The sequence below is a fragment of the Lampetra planeri genome, chromosome 15 (assembly GCF_965212315.1).
Source record: "Lampetra planeri chromosome 15, kcLamPlan1.2.h2, whole genome shotgun sequence".
Classification (NCBI taxonomy): domain Eukaryota; kingdom Metazoa; phylum Chordata; class Hyperoartia; order Petromyzontiformes; family Petromyzontidae; genus Lampetra; species Lampetra planeri.
The window spans coordinates 6,131,449-6,148,861 of record NC_136121.1 but is presented as its reverse complement, the minus strand read 5'-3'; the positions used below and the strand labels follow the sequence as shown (position 1 = coordinate 6,148,861).

The following is a 17,413-nucleotide window of genomic DNA, read 5'->3' as shown; positions in this document are numbered from 1 at the left end:
AATGGCATTGTTAGTGCGTTTGTTCAGCTGTTGAATGTGTGCAGGCGGTGCACCTGCACCGGAGGCCCAAGCTTTGGCCAGCGGTACCTCATTGCATTCCTTTACACCACCGCCCATCTCAACCCACTCATGGTCTGCACTCATCTTCAGTAGGTAATTGCCGCTTGGCATGTTTGCTCATTCCATGGGCGGGGGTCGTTTTGTGAAATTAACGCAAAACCCAAATTCCAGGATTGTTTTAGTGCAAGCACTGGTCATTCCACACGAGAGCCCGGTTGACATATGGATGGCTGCATGGATTTAGAGGTTTGTGTCATTGCTCTGACCCTAGAAACCGCCCGGCCACCTCTCTCCTGGTTGTTTTTAGTTTCTAAATGAAAAAAAAATTTACTAGTTATTTCGCTGTTTTTTTCAGAAACGACCTGGCCGAAAATGATAGCTCAACGAAGTGGCTTTTCACGTGGAAATTTATAGCAGCCAAATACTATAAACCAAGGTACTCTGCAAGCCTCCTGGATACTACCAAAGATTTGTCCATGAAGCCATCCAGATATACAAACATAACTTCAACTGATGGATTCAAATTGAGCAATCATTGGAAGGATGTAATTAACCAAGTTAAACTTTAGCTGCCGTGCAGTTTACTGCTAGACAGCTAGTTTAAATGTATTTTCATAATCATATCCATATTCAGTCTGTTACCCCCAGCTTCACACACTACCATGACCAGACGTTTTTCAGCTCGCGCATTTCTAATTTACCCCCCCCACCCGCAGCATAACAAAAGGCTGCTTAATCTTAGCTTTCTTATCTACTTCCGCCCCCTGCATCACAAAGCTTCAGTTTGAACTCCATGCGTTGCCTCCCAGCGCCCCCCCCCCCCCGTGCCTCGCGTTGCCTCCCAGTCCACAGCCCGCCCACACACTCACCATGGCCCCTCCCCTCCCTCCATCCCCTGCGACTATATAATTCCTTGTCACAGCCATCTCTTAGACACATTTAAGCGGTTGTGCTTTCGCTACGTTGTCCCCACCTGAAGAAAGACGCTTGTGTTGCACCCGAAACGTCGTGATTTAATTTAGTTGTTTTCATTTATTTAAATTTATTTTTTACCTACGTGACTTTACCGAAAAAACGCTTGTGTTGCACCCGAAACGTCGTGATTTAATTTAGTTGTTTTCATTTATTTAAATTTATTTTTTACCTACGTGACTTTACCGAAAAAACCAAGGAGTACAAAAGCATTCGACAGATATATTTTAACAATCGTTTATTAACAGTAAACAGCAGTACAATTAAATGAAAAGTATTTTCAGACCGCTTATAACACAATTCTGAAGTCAAGTTCCTTTCATAAATATACAACCACAATCGTATGAAAAAAAACATTCCAAATCTGATACAATATATTGAGCTAACCGATAACCTTGGAGCATTTTCTTTACAAAAATATGTGTATTCATCGCTCATCCGCATTTAGTCAACTTGTATTTATAACAATCTCCAACAAAAACGACAAGACTTGCATGGCTTAAATGATCACGCTTGAAAGACTTGCACTTTACCAATTGCACGTCCAACTTTGCCAATCATCCCCCTGGGGTGAAGAAAATGACCAGTGCCATTGACCACCGCTACGTGGCAAGTCAACAACGACTGGTGTGTGACCAATGCACCACGGGGTATTTGTACTTTCAGGATATTTTGATCATTTTAAACCATCAACACGTCCACTGCGCTGATCCCAACTGGGGCAATGTTCTGTCAACCTTGCTCAGCAGTTGGCTTCACCAATGACAAGTGTGAACTAGATGGTCACACGATTCCAATGAATAACATTGTATCTGTACAACAGCGGCACCATCAGCTGTTAACAATAGGCACGTAAAGATTAATTAAAAGCGATTCTTGATACACAGAATTGTGCGTAAGAATCGATAATCTTCACTTAACGCGATTTTAACCACATTTATCCCTTTAGAGTGATGGTGAGAATCAACGACAAACAAAAGTACAGGCAAGACGCAAAGTACAGATGGGGCAGATGGTACAAACTAAACAGCACGGATGAAATTGACGAAGGTGAATAATAAAAAAACATGAGGCAGTACACTCGACAGTACACAAACAAGACAGCACAGTACACAAACACAAATATAAACAAGACGCGCAGTACAGACGAGACTTCCAAACGGGACAAATGAAGGATCAATTCTCAAACCAAATCGCGACCTCCGATTCCAACCGATGATCCCAACCAACCGTGGGTGGGAGGCCGAATTGCTACGTGCCTCGTTAATAGACTCGGAGCCACCATACGTGGCCGGAACTTGCTCTGGTGCGTTGGGTGGACGATGGGGACGGGGAACACACTCGGTGGGTAGCTAGTGTCGAACGCTCTTGATGGTTTCGTGCAGCAGGCGGCGAACCTCCGCTCCCCGCTGGAGGGCGCGCGTCACGCAGTCCTGCATCTGCTCTGCGGAGAGGGGGCTCCCTCCTGCACTCAACACATGGGAAGGGGGGGGGTGCAGTCATTGTCAGCACACATGGGGGTATTCCAAGTAAAACACAAACGAACTGTTTTTTTTTGGTGCCACTTAATTTATACATTTTTCATTTTCTTGATAGTAGGGTTTTCATTTGCTTGGTATGGGCGTGTGTTGGGCTTTTTTAGCGGCGTGCGTAGCCAACTGTGTATATGAGATTGTGGTCCTTATATATAATAAATAATGTACAGCGTTGTGGGGATGCTGTTGCATTGGACTTCGGGGGGGGACCACACGACGAATCTATCCAAATCGAATGGGATTCATGTGGCGGGTGGGTGAACAGGCTGGTAAATTGGGTGGTAGGAAGGTCACTAAATGGGTAGGTAGCTGTGTAGATATCAGGTAGTTAAAAATTGTGCGTAAATAATACAGACAGGCATGAATGCATGTAGGTAAAGTAGTGAGGTATATACAAAAGTAGGTATTGTATGCGAGTTTGTGGGTAGCTGATTGGATAGGAGTGCGTAGGTAGGTGGGTTGGTCTGTGTAAATAAATGCGGATCTTTATCTAACATCGGTGTGAAAACGTGTCTGATTATTGGCTCCCAGTGTCATCGTGAGGTCCGGTGGTAAAGCCTGGGGGGGGGGAGAGACGGCGCCGCCACCGCAACTGCCGTGAGCCGTGCTCCGTACCGGGCTTGTGGACGGCGCACAGTTGGTCCGCCTCGTCCGTCACGATGGTGACGGTGCCGCACGACAGCGCCTCCTCCTCGTCCGTGGGGTCAACCAGGAGCACCGTGCTGCACGCCGCAATCGCGCCGGTTAACCCCTTTCCTCGTTCGTGCGCATCGTAAAATAACTTTATCGGTGCCGAGGCTCCCATAGGACCATGCGGGAGGACGTTTTGGCAGTTTGGCGACAGCTATCGTAGGGTGCGGCGGTCGTGTCGCTGGAGTTCTCTGCGGTGAGTACAATGTCATTTAAAACAATCGCGCTATGCCTCTAATAATGTAATTAAAGCCGAGCCGTTTGCGCGTTCCGCGATTCGGTGGTGAACGGGACACCCACCCTGCAACTTGCAGACATTTGAGAACAGGAAAGGGCTAATACCTTTATCATGGGACGACGTTAATATTGAACACAGTGGCACGGCTAAACCACACGTTTAACCCGAGTTGGCAGGATTGCAGCAAGCACCAGATATACAAGGGTCCACCTTGATTTAGCCTTCGAAACAAAGTGCAGTTGGCGAGCAGCAACTAAGACCAGTACGGCACATTATGGGGTAGCGCATTCAGCACTAATGGCATTTGTCTCCCTCATGCTCACGTTTACACATTGCGTAAGGTAATTATTTAAGACCAAATTAACCTCGGAGGGTACCAGGACAGGACTTGATACCACTTGCCACTGATAATCGAGCCCAGGAATGAACTTCAGGCTTCCATGATCGTAGCGCAGTGAGCAAATCACGATTATACACTAAGACGAACGTCTTCCCGAAGACGACACTGTTGGGGCAAGTGCAGATGGCGAGCATCTGGTGGGTTGTGCGGTCAGCACCACGCCCGACCGCCTTTGTCTTTCCAGTCCTGAAGTATTCCACATAGCAGAAGGTACTAATTTAAGACTGAGTCGACCTAGTGCACAACACGGACACATGCAAGCAGCAGATTTTACTATTTCCAACGTAGATCATAGCTGCTGCCAACCAAATAGCATTTAAAAACTCAATCGGCCGTCAAAAGTTAAAATTTAAAATCTCTAGTTTGGGTTCACTCAGTCGGCCATCCCTCCAGTCAACGTTGAGTGGTTTAGTTAAGATGAGTCGCTCCTCCTCTATGTACATATATCAATCCACTGCTGGATGAGGGCCTCCCCACACTGTGTACGTGTTGGGGGTTATTTTATCATACTTCACCATGCTGGTTCGTGTGGGTTCATGAGTGCAGGGTAAACACGTGGGAGCATAGTGCAGTCCAATAGTTTTTTCTGCACTGCCCACCATGTAGCCCCGCAGCCTATAAGAACCATTTTTATGTATGGCGGTCGCTCATCCAAGTGCCTTCCAGGCTGGAACCTGCTTAGCTTCTGAGAGGAATGTAGAAGTGTATTATCACCGACTCTGGGGTGGACCAATGAAGATGTGTGTTGCCACATTGCTCGTTGGGAGCGGGGGACAGGCTTTTACGTGAGGAGTTGGGTGTACGTATTTATGTATGTTGAGCTTCTTTAAGCTAAACTATTAACTATTTTTTATTTTACCAGGTAAGGCCTACCTGAGCTCCGTAGCTCTTTTTCAGAAGCGACCTGGCCACAAATGATAGCTCAACAAAGTGGCTCATCACATGGAAATGTCTAGCAGCAGCCAAATACTCTAAACGTGTGATGTTGATTCTAAATGTGGAGGGGAAAATCGGAGGCCCCAGAGAATAATCCACGCGACCACGGGGAGAAAGCACTTGCAAACTCCCAATATACAGGCGTCAGGGTGGGAATCGAACCGACGTGCTCCTGTATACCAGGCGAGGTAGTTAACGTCTCGCCATCGCCGCGCCCATACGTCGCCAACCATACGTCGTAGCCAACCGTGCTAACCAAGGTGCTGTGTAACTGACGGGTCTCACCCATCGAAGATGGAAAAGGACGTGGACACTGGGTGGTTGCCAACCTTCACAGGCAACCTCTCCTGCATGGTCACCTGGGCCAGACCGGTCTCCTGGCTCACGCCGACCTTGGGCAGCGTAACTGTGGCACACAGGATGCTTGTGAGCAGACACGACGCTGAACACATCTGACATAACCTCACATGCATATTCATCGCTCAGCTGCATTTAGTAAAATTGTATTCATAACGATCTCCCGACACCAAGACCAAGACTTTCACGGCTTAAATGCTTGAAAAGACTGCATGTTATCAATTATACATCCTACTACGCCAATCGTTCATCCGAGGTAAATCAAATCAAACCCACCAAGTGTCACTGACCACTGCTACTACCACGCAAAATTACACTAAGTGCCCAAGCTGATCCGTTTGACCTTGGGCTATATTCAATTACGTACAATGTTCACTTCTCATGTGTTTGTGCAACATTTGAAATTTCTCAAGGGATACAGTTTGTTAGTTTTTTATTCTGATTTTTATTTTGTTTCATCGCTGTACTTTTATGTCACTTGTATTATTTTGTTTCTTTTATTTGTTTAGCCCCTGTCATTTTGGGTGAACCAGACCAATCACTTTTTACAAATGAGACTCCTATCCTCGTCTCATTAGTCATCACCCGGCGAAACAAAACAAACTTAAAACTCAATACATGAATCCCTCATCCCCAAGGCCTATTACGCATTTGGCCACCTATTGAATGGTAGCAAACTAAACATCGAGGGAACGCACTCGGCAAAAAGAAAAACACTCCCAACGTGCGGGGAAAACCACCCCAACGAGTGGAACAAAGTGCCATTTAACGAACGATGCTGGGGCACAGCTGTCACGAGCACATGCCAGGCAACGCGTCAAGCGGACTCACGGTTCTGTAATGCGGCCAGAAGTGCGATGGAGCAAGCGTCCAATATGTTCCCATCATAGTCCAGGCACATCAAGTCACAGTACAGCACCCAAGCGAGCTGGACACACATGCACGCACACACAGGCATGCCCACACAGACAAAAACATGTTCATCCAACGTTCTCCAGGTGAGCTTTAAAAAGACGGACAAAGTTACATTTTATTTTGCTAAACTTCCCATTCGCACAGTTGGTTACGTACGGTGTGAAAGAAGTTCAACATACATATGAGTCGGTACCTCCTGTATGGACATATATCAATCTACTGCTGGATGAGGGCCTCCCCACACCCTAAACCTTGGGGGTTATATATTCTTGGATCTTTTGGTAAAGTCACGTAGAAGGGAAATAATAAAAATAGAAAAATATAAAACAATACAAATTCTCACGACGTTTCGACTGCAACACAAGCAAACATCATCAGGTGTGTTATTTTACCATACGTCACATACTCATGACGTGGTGTATAGATGAGTCCCATTTTCATCAGGACCACTCTCTCTCCCGGAGTGAACGAACACCGTGCATGTTACAAATCCTCCTTCAGCCATAAATTCCATCAAGATCATGAAGATCATCAGATTGTACACTGCTCACTGCCACACGGTCTAGGCGACACACTTTGGGGGGTGACGGTGCCTTTGCAACTGCGGCACCTAAACTCTGGAACTCCCCTTGCCCCTTCGTGGTCACGACTTCAGAGACACACTTACAAATCTTCAAATCTCGACTAAAAAAATGTATTTTAGAATTGGGTTTTCTCTTCAGGTATTTTCAAATGTCGTTCTCACTTCTTCTTTCCTTGGTTTCTATTAACTATTTCTGCCTTTCCATGCATAGCACCCTGAGAACGATTGGGCGCTTTATATATTTAAATTGTTATTAAAAACTATTATTATTTAACTAGAAACACTAATGAAACCCAAATATTCCACTTAATAATGAGTGTAATGGGAACATCCTTACCTTCCCCTTCTCGATGCACAGATCCTGAAGGGCAATAATATGAGAGCTAAACAGGAACAAGAGGTAAATGAATTAACTCGGACACACATCTTGGTGATGCCTAACAAAACAACCTGACATCAAGGTCAATAGCAATCGGACTTCACATGTGAAAATCAGAAACAAATATTTAAGTTCTATGCTTCAATTACATTTTTCGATCATAAAATGACAGTAAACATCATGTATCTATTGAAAAATGTATATATTATTATTTTGATAAAAATCACTAATATCTACCCCAGTGAGATGTTTCACTTGCAAGGAGAACTGCAGAAAGTGTCCCAAAGGACGTTGCCTGCTTCATGTGTATATCACTTGTACATAATGTTAAAGTTATGGAATGCATTTACAAATACAATGCGGGAACACAAGTCACACATTTCTCTTATCATGGATTCAAAGAAAAATGTGGCCTATGGATTAGATATATATTTTTATACCATGCACTACTTTACAGTGCAGATTGGGGATAGCTGACATGGATACTGAGTCATAACTGATTTTTGGGCGAGACCACTCAATCATGATCTGGACACAATCTTGCTATTTAGACCCTTCACCACCCGACAGCCAAACACATTGTGTTGTCACGTGTGCAAGCGATTAAAGCGCCAATTATTATTATTTCACCACCTCACCGGTCAAGTTGAAGAATAATACTCACAACCAAATTTAGCAATTAAAAAGAGGGGGGGAAAAAAGAAAAAACGATTCTGAAAATTGGCACTTCAACTTACCGGTGAGCTGAAACAATAACTGGTGCGTTAAAACACTCGTATGTTGTGTCGTGTGTGTAGTGGAGTCAGTCGACCCGTGGCACCTGGGGTCTGCCCCGTGACCTCCTGCCAGCGGGCGTTCGACACTTCACGTGGCCTCAAGGTGCACATGGCCTGGCACAAGTGTCGTGGTGACGTCACCGCCACTTAGTGGCGAATGGCGGTTGTTGTTCTTGTAGTGGAGGATGTTAACGACACAAAAACTTGGTCAGTTGAATTCCGTGGCTTAACCCAAAAATGACGAATCATAAAATGGGCCAAGCAGAGGTACACAAACACGCACGCACGGACGCACAGAACAAAACACGTTGATGCGACGTTATCCAGGTGAGAATTTAAAAGAGACGGACCAAAATTCGCGTAAATCATGAAATGTCACGTGTGGCTATGAGGGTTTTGCCGCACCGGCTACCGGAGAACGAGCATGGGGCTCACCTGTCAATGACGTCCGCCAGGAACTGGCTTGCCGCCTGTGCTTGCTCACCGGGCGGCCCGGGCCGGAACCGTGGAGAACAAAGCGGCGGCAGCTCCAAGTTCGGCACTGCCGAAGGGAGACACGGGGGGACGCAGGAGGGTTTCGGCAAGAAGTTTAGGAGCAGCGTTCTAAACGCTTCACGGAGCCACCCTGCTGAAGATTTCCAAACCAAAACAGTGCTGGCATACAACACGTCGGTAGTCCAGCGCTTTGGAGACACTTTACAGGAAAGGGATAATATAATGCAATTCTTAGTTTACATAGCGTCGTTCGTTCAAACTGCATCACACAATCGCTGAACCATCAGAGACAAGCTGGAAGAAGGCAGCCAGGTGGCGACCCAGTGCCAACAATTGCCGAAGCTCTGTGGTCCTCCATATATTAGGATGGTTTCAGTCCATTAATGATTTTATCGGAGGAAACCCGAGCACCCGGAAAAAAAAACGACTCGTGTGCGAGGGGGCAAAACTCGATCCCATATTAAAGTGTCTGTGTGCGACTACAAAGTTTCGCTGCGTAGCACTTTGAAAGTGATGGCGCCTACAGTGTGTGCCGAGTAGGCAATCTGGCAAACAGATGCACAGCAAAGCTCTGGAACGAACGTGATGGTGCCAACTGATTGTGCACAAAACACACACACACGAGTTGTTCTGCCCGCATGGTCCAGAACAGTGGTTCCCAACCTTTTTAGGATACTTTACCCCTTGTTGAATTTAGTTTTAACCCCTTGTCTGACCCAACATGCTTCTGAGAAATAGATGTATGAATGAGCATCAATATTTTAACCGATTGTCAATGTCGTGAGGTATAAGCCTAACTAAGCTAGTAACCGCAAGCGAACAAAAACATTCTACGGAAACCATGTCGTTTACGATCTATGAGTTTAGAAAGGTCTTCTTTATCATTTTAGGTTAACACTTGTATTTAAATTTGTCGTAGTCATTTTACATTGGCAGATTCATACGCGATTATTCACCAATGACTCTCGTGCATGATATAATTTAACACGTTTATAAATCACCTCGCGTACCGCCCAGGGGTCCGCAAGCCCCCCGGTTGAGAACGGCTGTAGTCTAGAACTCCCTACTCCGCGTGGCCAGCCGTGCTGTCGGTAGCAACTTAAGCGTTCACAACAAAGTCGACCCACCGATGAATCCCTGGTCTGGCGCTTCAGAGGTTGGGGCAGCGAGTTCCTGGTGGAAAAAACACAAAGCCAGAGCTTGAATACACTTCTTTACCTTGGTTATCCAAAGTCTCTCTTTGAAAAAAAGGAGATTATATCACAAGGGCTTTTAATCTGATGCTCTACACCGGTGGTTCTTTAGCTGGTGGTCATGGAGGCTCTTGGAATGGGCTGTGAATCTAACGGGTTAAATTATTCTTGAAAAAAAAGCAACATCTTGAGTCATTCAGTCCGACACAGGATTTCATACAAGTCTTTTTCATCAAAGTCCAGTGAGGGCCCAGTCTGACTCGAAGAATCCAAGAACCTGTGGCTTTTGACTTTACACATGGACACAACCTTGGGACCTTTCATGCCAGTGAAAGAAACCGTGACTGCGAGCAGCAGAGGTCGCAATCGGGTACCCGATACCCGTACCCTACCCGATACCCGGCTACCCGTACCCAGCCGGGTACGGGTAGCCGTTTGCAACCCTGGTGCGGCCGGGTACGGGTACGGATAGGCCGTGAGTCACTGGTGAGTAACCGTTTGTCACTCATTTCGGGTAGGGTACGGGTAGGGAACGGAAACCCGTACCCGGCCGGGTACGGGTACAGATACCCATTTGCGACCCTGGTGCGGCCGGGTACGGGTAAGGAATCAAAACACGTTTGCGACCTCTGGCGAGCAGTCACGAGTCACGCGCCGCCTGCTGGCTGAGCCGCGCTATTGCACGTTGCGTAGTTCCAGCAAACAAAGTGTACTCGATAACAAATGTCAACCACAGTGAAGAGGAGAATGCATGTTAAGTGCGAGCAATATAGGTGGTGAGTATGCCAGGTGTGAGATGAGTGGTCCGTCAGGTCGGTAGTGAGTGCCAAATCTGAGTGATACGTTTCAGGAGACATTTCTTATGAGTGGTGTTAAGCGATTGATGAGTGTGCGTTGAATAGCAACTAGCACGTAATGAGTGTCTGGTGAGTGCTTAGTGTATACGGTGAGTTGTATTAGGCGAGTGGCGGGGTTGTCAATCTTGACTTGAAGTTTTCGTAACTGCAGGGATCAATACTCTTTGGTTCTTTCGGTAAAGTCACGTAGGTATAAAATAAAATTGAATCACGACGTTTCGGGCGCAACACAAGCGTCCGTCATCAGGTGGGACAACCACAGCAAGAAACAATTGCTGAATTGTTTATGTCACTGAGTCATGAGCATCATGCGGCTGGTGAGCATCAGCTGTCAAGGTGTCTGGTCACCCCGTTCATAGGAAGGGCTGCCCTATTGTGCAGTCACAGGTACCTCTGGTCAGGTATGCAGACTTTCTTTTACGTCACATGACATCGTAACAAAATTCTTACTCTTATGAGGCTCGTTGGAAAACATCGTTGAAGATCCCTGCCCTACACGGTAACACTCATCACATTCGTCAATCGCACTGCCTTACAACGTAAATATATAACAGGCTAACATTTTTAAATGTCAACCTGTCACGCACCTTCGACTATGGGCAGTGCTGTAGACAAATGCCTAGAGAGTTTTTGAGTGCGTGCTTGTGCATTGCTACCAAAAAATTAAGTCCCTCAACAATAACCATTAAGATGAAAACAAATTCCGAGTTCAAGTCCATCTCCGAGCCGCCGCACAAACCATACCCAGAGCTTTTGCAAAGAGATAAACACCAAGGGACTGAACATTGATTCTATGAAAATCTTAGCGGCCCAGTAAGTGACCACTTACAGCCACACTTTAATTAACAAGAACAGATTCCAGCTTAATCAATTGCGCGCAACTATGCATAATGAAAACAATGCATCCACTATAATTAAGGGCATTGACCGATTCTAATTATACGTTTGGCATGGGGTTATTGTGAAGCAGTTGCAGAGAATGATTAAAGAGACAAGACTAATAGCTCTCATATACACGCTATAGTACAGGTAATTATTATAAATGTAATCTAATCGACGACATCCCATTATGGAATTGCGCAGCTCAATTAAAACGTGACCATTCGTCAAGAAGACGTAACAACAATGATTGCAAGCAGCTTGTGTGTTCAGGCAGTCAACGCACAATGGGCCGAGATAAAAATCTCAGCATTTACATTCAATAAATACTACTGGACACAACACAACTAAACCTTTGAAAAACGTTCTTTACAGGCAGTTTAATTGCATGGTTTAACGTCTCTCTAACTGTCCTTACAATAAAGGAACTTTTAACTGTGGAATAAATACACTTCCTGCTTCAGGTTATTCTTTGTGCCAATTTAATCACTTAAATATAAATTATTGGGTTGAGCAATGGCTCAATGGTTACCATTCTGTGCTGCGAGCTCAGTGACCCGCGTTCAATTCCCGGCCACAGCTAACATCAGTGGCAAGTGACATCTCAACCGCTTTTGGGCCCCCTTCCTTCAACCTGACCTGTCCAGAATGGTGAACTTATGGTTATACAACACAACAAGGACATGCGGGGAGGCCTTCCTCCGGCAGAGGAATGACACAAGGGTTTCAAGTTACTAGCTATTACTGTTTTCTATTGAGCGGCGAAATCAGCTGGTGTGCAGGTAATGGGTGGATTGTTAAATCAAAAGAACATGAGAGAGGCAAAGGCTTGGTAAGGACTTCATGCAGCAGTGGATTGATCCTGGATTTAAGATTATGTTACGTTAATGTCACGTAACATGAAGGAATATTCGCGCTTACAAAGGGCATCTCCATTCCACACTCACCCCCTTCACACCACAGATCACGGTGGTGTTTCCCACTTTGACCAGCGCCGAGCCATCGGCCGTGGAGAGCGAGCCTGTTCCAACAACAGAGAGAGGGGGGGGGTGTGGCGAGGGGGAGTCGTTGCAGAGCCGAGGCGGAGATTAAATACAGGGAAGGGGAATTGGTAATACCATGGCGATGGCCGCGGAAGTTAAAACTCTTGCAACAATGCAAAAATGTTCGGGCTAATTAATGTAGTTCTGCTGCTGTTGCAAAGATTGCACAGTTAATGCATTGCGCTCACACTACGGCAGAGTGCAGCGTTTTAAGAAAAATAGATTATTTTGTGATGTTTCCATTGGAGGTGTGAGTGGAGGAGCATGTATGAGTCTTACCGGTTTAATAGAAAAAATTCAATCACCGTAACAATATACGAGATAAACAAAGAAGACATAAAAGCTCCGGATGGTGGCATCCTGCAAGTCACGAGTCGACTTGGAAACAAGTACAAGATTTCTTTCCCATGTATTTTCGGAAGTACGGTGTGCTATTCGGCACTATGTCCGACGTTTCGCTCGACACGCTGGAAGCTTTTTCAGCAAGTAAATTGAAGAGACCCCCAACCAGCACGCGGAGAGAAATGTTGCACATAGTGCTGAATGGCACACGGTACAAACCGAAGGCACATCGGAGGTCTATACAGCCCGACCGCAAACAATCTGCACAGTAGAATGATGGCATCTAGCAGAAGACAGCGATGGCAAGCCGTCCTGATATCAACAGTATTGACCACGATTAGCAGGCTTGGCTACATACGGTGAGCACGGTTGGCTACGTACGGTGCGAAAGAAGTTCAACATACTGTACAAGCACGATGACCTTTTGACGTTTTGACATAGCTTTTATCAAATGCATGTAAAATTATATAATCAATGTATTCAGCATGCTGTCATTGTCCTGTTCTTTGGCAACCTCAACGTGGATGTAAACGGGGTGGGGGAGGTGTAAATATCTGAATGTGAGGGACTGTTAAATTGAAATGCCGCCTACCGATATTGAGTGTGGTGACGCGAAATTCTCCCAGTTCTCTGCCATCCGGCCTGCAGTTTTCTTTCTGCAGGTAACATTCGGAGCGGTGAAACGAAACCATCCTACCTGGCTCTCCGGCGGCGTCTTACGCGTCAGTAAATGGGGCGAGCACAACAATTGTCTCAACTGTTTGGAAGAAGCCACACACTCGACGAGACCGGCAGTCTTCATTCTTACCAGAAAACTCCGGTAATATTCCACTGGTTCTGCTGTCCTGTAGAAGCAAAAAAAGGTTTAGAAGAATTGGTGTTACCCTTGCTGGCAATAAAAACAGGTGTTATAGGATGTTAAAACACCAAACAGAAACCTTTTGCAAGGAATCATGTCTGCATTAAGCACACATACTTGTGATGATGTAGACATGATTCCTTGCAACCACATATACTTGTGATGTTGACATGATTCCTTGCAAACAGAAACCTTTTGCAAGGAATCATGTCTGCATTAAGCACACATACTTGTGATGATGTAGACATGATTCCTTGCAACCATACATATTTGTGATGTTCACATGATTCCTTGCAAACAGAAACCTTTAGCAAGGATTCCAAGGAATCATGTCTGCATTAAGCACACATACTTGTGATGATGTAGACATGATTCCTTGCAACCATAGTATGTATGGTAACCACACATACTTGTGATGATGTAGACATGATTCCTTGCAACCATAGTATGTATGGTAACCACACATACTTGTGATGATGTAGACATGATTCCTTGCAAACAAAAACCTTTAGCAAGGATTCCAAGGAATCATGTCTGCATTAAGCACACATACTTGTGATGATGTAGACATGATTCCTTGCAAACAAAAACCTTTCGCAAGGAATCACGTCTGCATTGAGCACATATACTTGTGATGATGTTCACATGATTCCTTGCAAACAGAAACCTTTAGCAAGGATTCCAAGGAATCATGTCTGCATTAAGCACACATACTTGTGATGATGTAGACATGATTCCTTGCAAACAAAAACCTTTCGCAAGGAATCACGTCTGCATTGAGCACATATACTTGTGATGATGTAGACATGATTCCTTGCAAACAAAAACCTTTCGCAAGGAATCACGTCTGCATTAAGCACATATACTTGTGGTGATGGAGACATGCTCCTTTGCAAAAGGTTTATGTTTGGTGTTTTAACATCCTAACACCTATTTTATTGTCAGAAAGGGTAAAAGCTATTCTTATAGTGATTCTGTGGCAAGGAAGGCCCAACAAAAAAATGTTATTTATGAATGGTATCTTTCACCGTGATAGTACAACAGTGTATCCATCATAAAGGTTTTGTTGGGTTAGGTCGCGTAAATATAAATGTGTCGTTAAACACGCAACCACCCAAGGTTTGTCACATAAACGAAACGTGACAATTCGTTACTACCTCAGCACACCGGTGTTGGAGATTACACCCACAACATTTACAATATTACGGATAAAATTGGTTGCGGAAGCCTACGGGTTAAACTACAACAGCTTAGTTTAACGGTGCAGTGTTAAAGTAAAACACGCTTACAGGAGTAAGTACGTTTACTTTTGGTGCTTATCAATACATTTTGACGCATATTGCGCTATTGATACAGCGGCACGACATAATCCATTACTAGAGAACGGTCCGCGGAAGGAGGCGTCAAAGAACTACGGCACTTCTGATAGCCCTTCAAAATGACCGCTTTCCCACCTACACTGCTTTAATGTCCAACTTTTTTTTATTCGAGCTGGAACTTAGCTAAATGAAGTTCATTTCTCACGCTGGGTTTTGTTGTTATTGTTGTTGATGAAGTTATTGGTGAGCAGGGCGAGGGCTTAACCCGGTCTTTCATCCCAATGCGACCGAAACTCGCGATTCGAACCCAGGATTAAAGGCGGCGTCAACTCAGCATTCTGACCTCCCGGGGTCAACCGACCGGCAATGTCAAGTCTCATCGATATGTGCCGAGCACAGCCCCAACACGCGAAGCACCACCAACACTGCGATAAGCTTGAATTGAGCAAGATAATGAGAGATTTAAAGCTTTCGTGACTGCAGGGATTAATCTTCTTGGTTCTTTCGGTAAAGTCACGTAGAAGGGAAATAATAAAAATAAAACATAAAATAATTCTCACGACGTTTCAGCCACAACGCCAAGCAGCCGTCCTCAGGTGAAGAACAGGTCTTTCAGACGCTGTCTTTCCGACAGACCTGTTCTTCACCTGAGGACGGCTGCTTGCGTTGTGGCCGAAACGTCGTGAGAATTATTTTATTGTGTTGTATTTTTTATTATTTTATTATTTCCATTCTACGTGACTTTACCGAAAGAACCAAGAAGATAATGAGAGAGCTTAGGGGGGGTGGGGGGGAAGAGATACGATGGGGAGAAAACGAATTAACGCAAACGAGACGAAACCATGATTCTTAAAACCCAGAAGCCGCGATCGCCGTCCTGCCCAATCCCATTGGCTTTTGACCGCCAATGTTTCAACGTTATCGTATCAACGTTAGTATTTCACGACAGCGCTCAGGGTAATAATCATTGGAGCTGCTCGTTGCGTACAATACGAACACAGCACGTGGTGGTGGTGGGGAATGAGGAGACCGGGCGGCCAATTCTATGATGCAGTCAGATGCACCAATTGTACCCTCCCTGCTAGCCCCCCCCCACCACCGTTCCATTCCCTGACTACCACATTCAGATAAGTCCCCCTAACTTGTATATAAGATAGTCTCTTTGATTTGTCCTCGCTTGATACAGTAAATTTAGCTGTGACGGTCCCACCTGAAAACGGAGACTTGTGTTGCCTCCGAAACGTCGTGATTTAATCGATTTATTTTCATTTATTATTATTTTTTTTCACCTACGTGACTTTACCGAAAAAACCTAATAGTATGAATCATTGCAATCATGAAAGTTTCAAATCTAGAATCGCCAATTCTATCCCCAACCCCCTCCACGCGCGACCACGTGGGGGGGGGGGGGTCACGGCCGATAGCGGCCCGGCTTGTCGAGTGGGTAGGAGGGAGAGAGGTTTCGTTCATTGCTACGAGGACGAACAAGTTCCAAACCCCACAGCTCCCCCACCCCCCACGTCGTTGTTTGTAGGCGAGCGAGCCGAGTTTGACTCCCGACCGCGACTCGCAAACTCACTTGAAGCCTGCCGCCATGGTGCCTGTGATCGACCACCCCCCCCTCACCGGCAGCCAACGCGCGATTCGGCGTCGCTGATTCACAACACGTGTAATGCTAATTTATATATTTTTTAAACATTACGCACAAGAAAAATTAAACGAGCGGTATCTGGCGATCTAATTGAGCGAATGCAGTTTTAGAATAAATAGCGAATTAGAATATCATCTTTTGATTTAAAGCTTTCGTGACTGCAGGGATTCATATTCTTGGTTTTTTCGGTAAAGTCACGTAGAAGGGAAATAATAAAATAAAAGATTTAGAATGTTTTATTATTTTTTATTTGTATTCGTTTTTATTAAGAATAATCGTTGTCGCGTTCGCGAATCGGCAGCGCGGAACGTGCGACTGTGGGCAACATCTTGCGCGGGCCTCCTCCCACCTCCCATTGGCCCGTCCTAACCACGTGATATGGAGAGAGCAAGCCTCTCTGCGATTGGCCAATAATCGCACCGACTCAGAAGCATCTCTTATTGGTCGATCACAGCCACGTGGCCGTCGTTGCGCGCCCACCACCGCTTGTCGCACACTGATTGGGCAGCTAACACCACGTGACAGCGTCATTTTGTAAATACCGCACGGAGGCACTTCTGGTTGGTCAACTAACCCCACGTGACGAGCCCTTGCCTCACTTGAGCGTTGAACTCTCAATCTTAATTTGGAGCTTTCGTGACTGCAGGAATTACTCTTTGGTTCTTTCGGTAAAGTCACGTATAAAGATAATTTAATTTATTACTTTATCTTTATACGTTGAACTCTCATTTGGTGGTTCTGGCGCTGTTTGATGTTGCGTAGGCAGTGGCGCACAAATAAAATTGAACACGTTAATCAAGAACAACGTATGGTCTTACAAGTGAACACAAAAAATAATGTATCATTCGAGACGTGTCGGGTACTGTAATGGGCTCTTCGTAGCCAGTTGTCAAACGTTCTCTTCAGCGATTGGTCCTCTCGGTCATCACGTGAC

At 45.4% G+C, this 17,413-nt stretch overlaps 1 protein-coding gene across 2 annotated transcripts; it reads right to left on the bottom strand.

Annotated features, from left to right (window-relative positions):
- Nucleotides 1-1,253: 1,253 nt before the first annotated feature.
- On the bottom strand, nucleotides 1,254-16,497 carry EXOSC8 (exosome component 8). Of its 2 annotated transcripts, none has more exons than XM_078600875.1 (11): nucleotides 16,408-16,497; nucleotides 13,459-13,495; nucleotides 13,243-13,306; nucleotides 12,213-12,286; nucleotides 9,464-9,509; nucleotides 8,277-8,382; nucleotides 7,024-7,069; nucleotides 6,020-6,116; nucleotides 5,117-5,237; nucleotides 3,183-3,289; nucleotides 1,254-2,497 (listed from the first exon to the last, which is right to left on the bottom strand). In XM_078600875.1, the coding sequence occupies exons 1-11, from the start codon at nucleotides 16,422-16,424 to the stop codon at nucleotides 2,385-2,387; spliced, it is 828 nt and encodes a 275-aa protein (XP_078457001.1). In that variant the 5' UTR covers nucleotides 16,425-16,497; the 3' UTR covers nucleotides 1,254-2,384. The 2 variants fall into 2 exon arrangements, with proteins under 2 accessions (XP_078457001.1, XP_078457000.1); XM_078600874.1 differs by lacking the exon at nucleotides 16,408-16,497 and adding an exon at nucleotides 16,039-16,130.
- Between the last annotated feature and the right edge of the window lie 916 nt (nucleotides 16,498-17,413).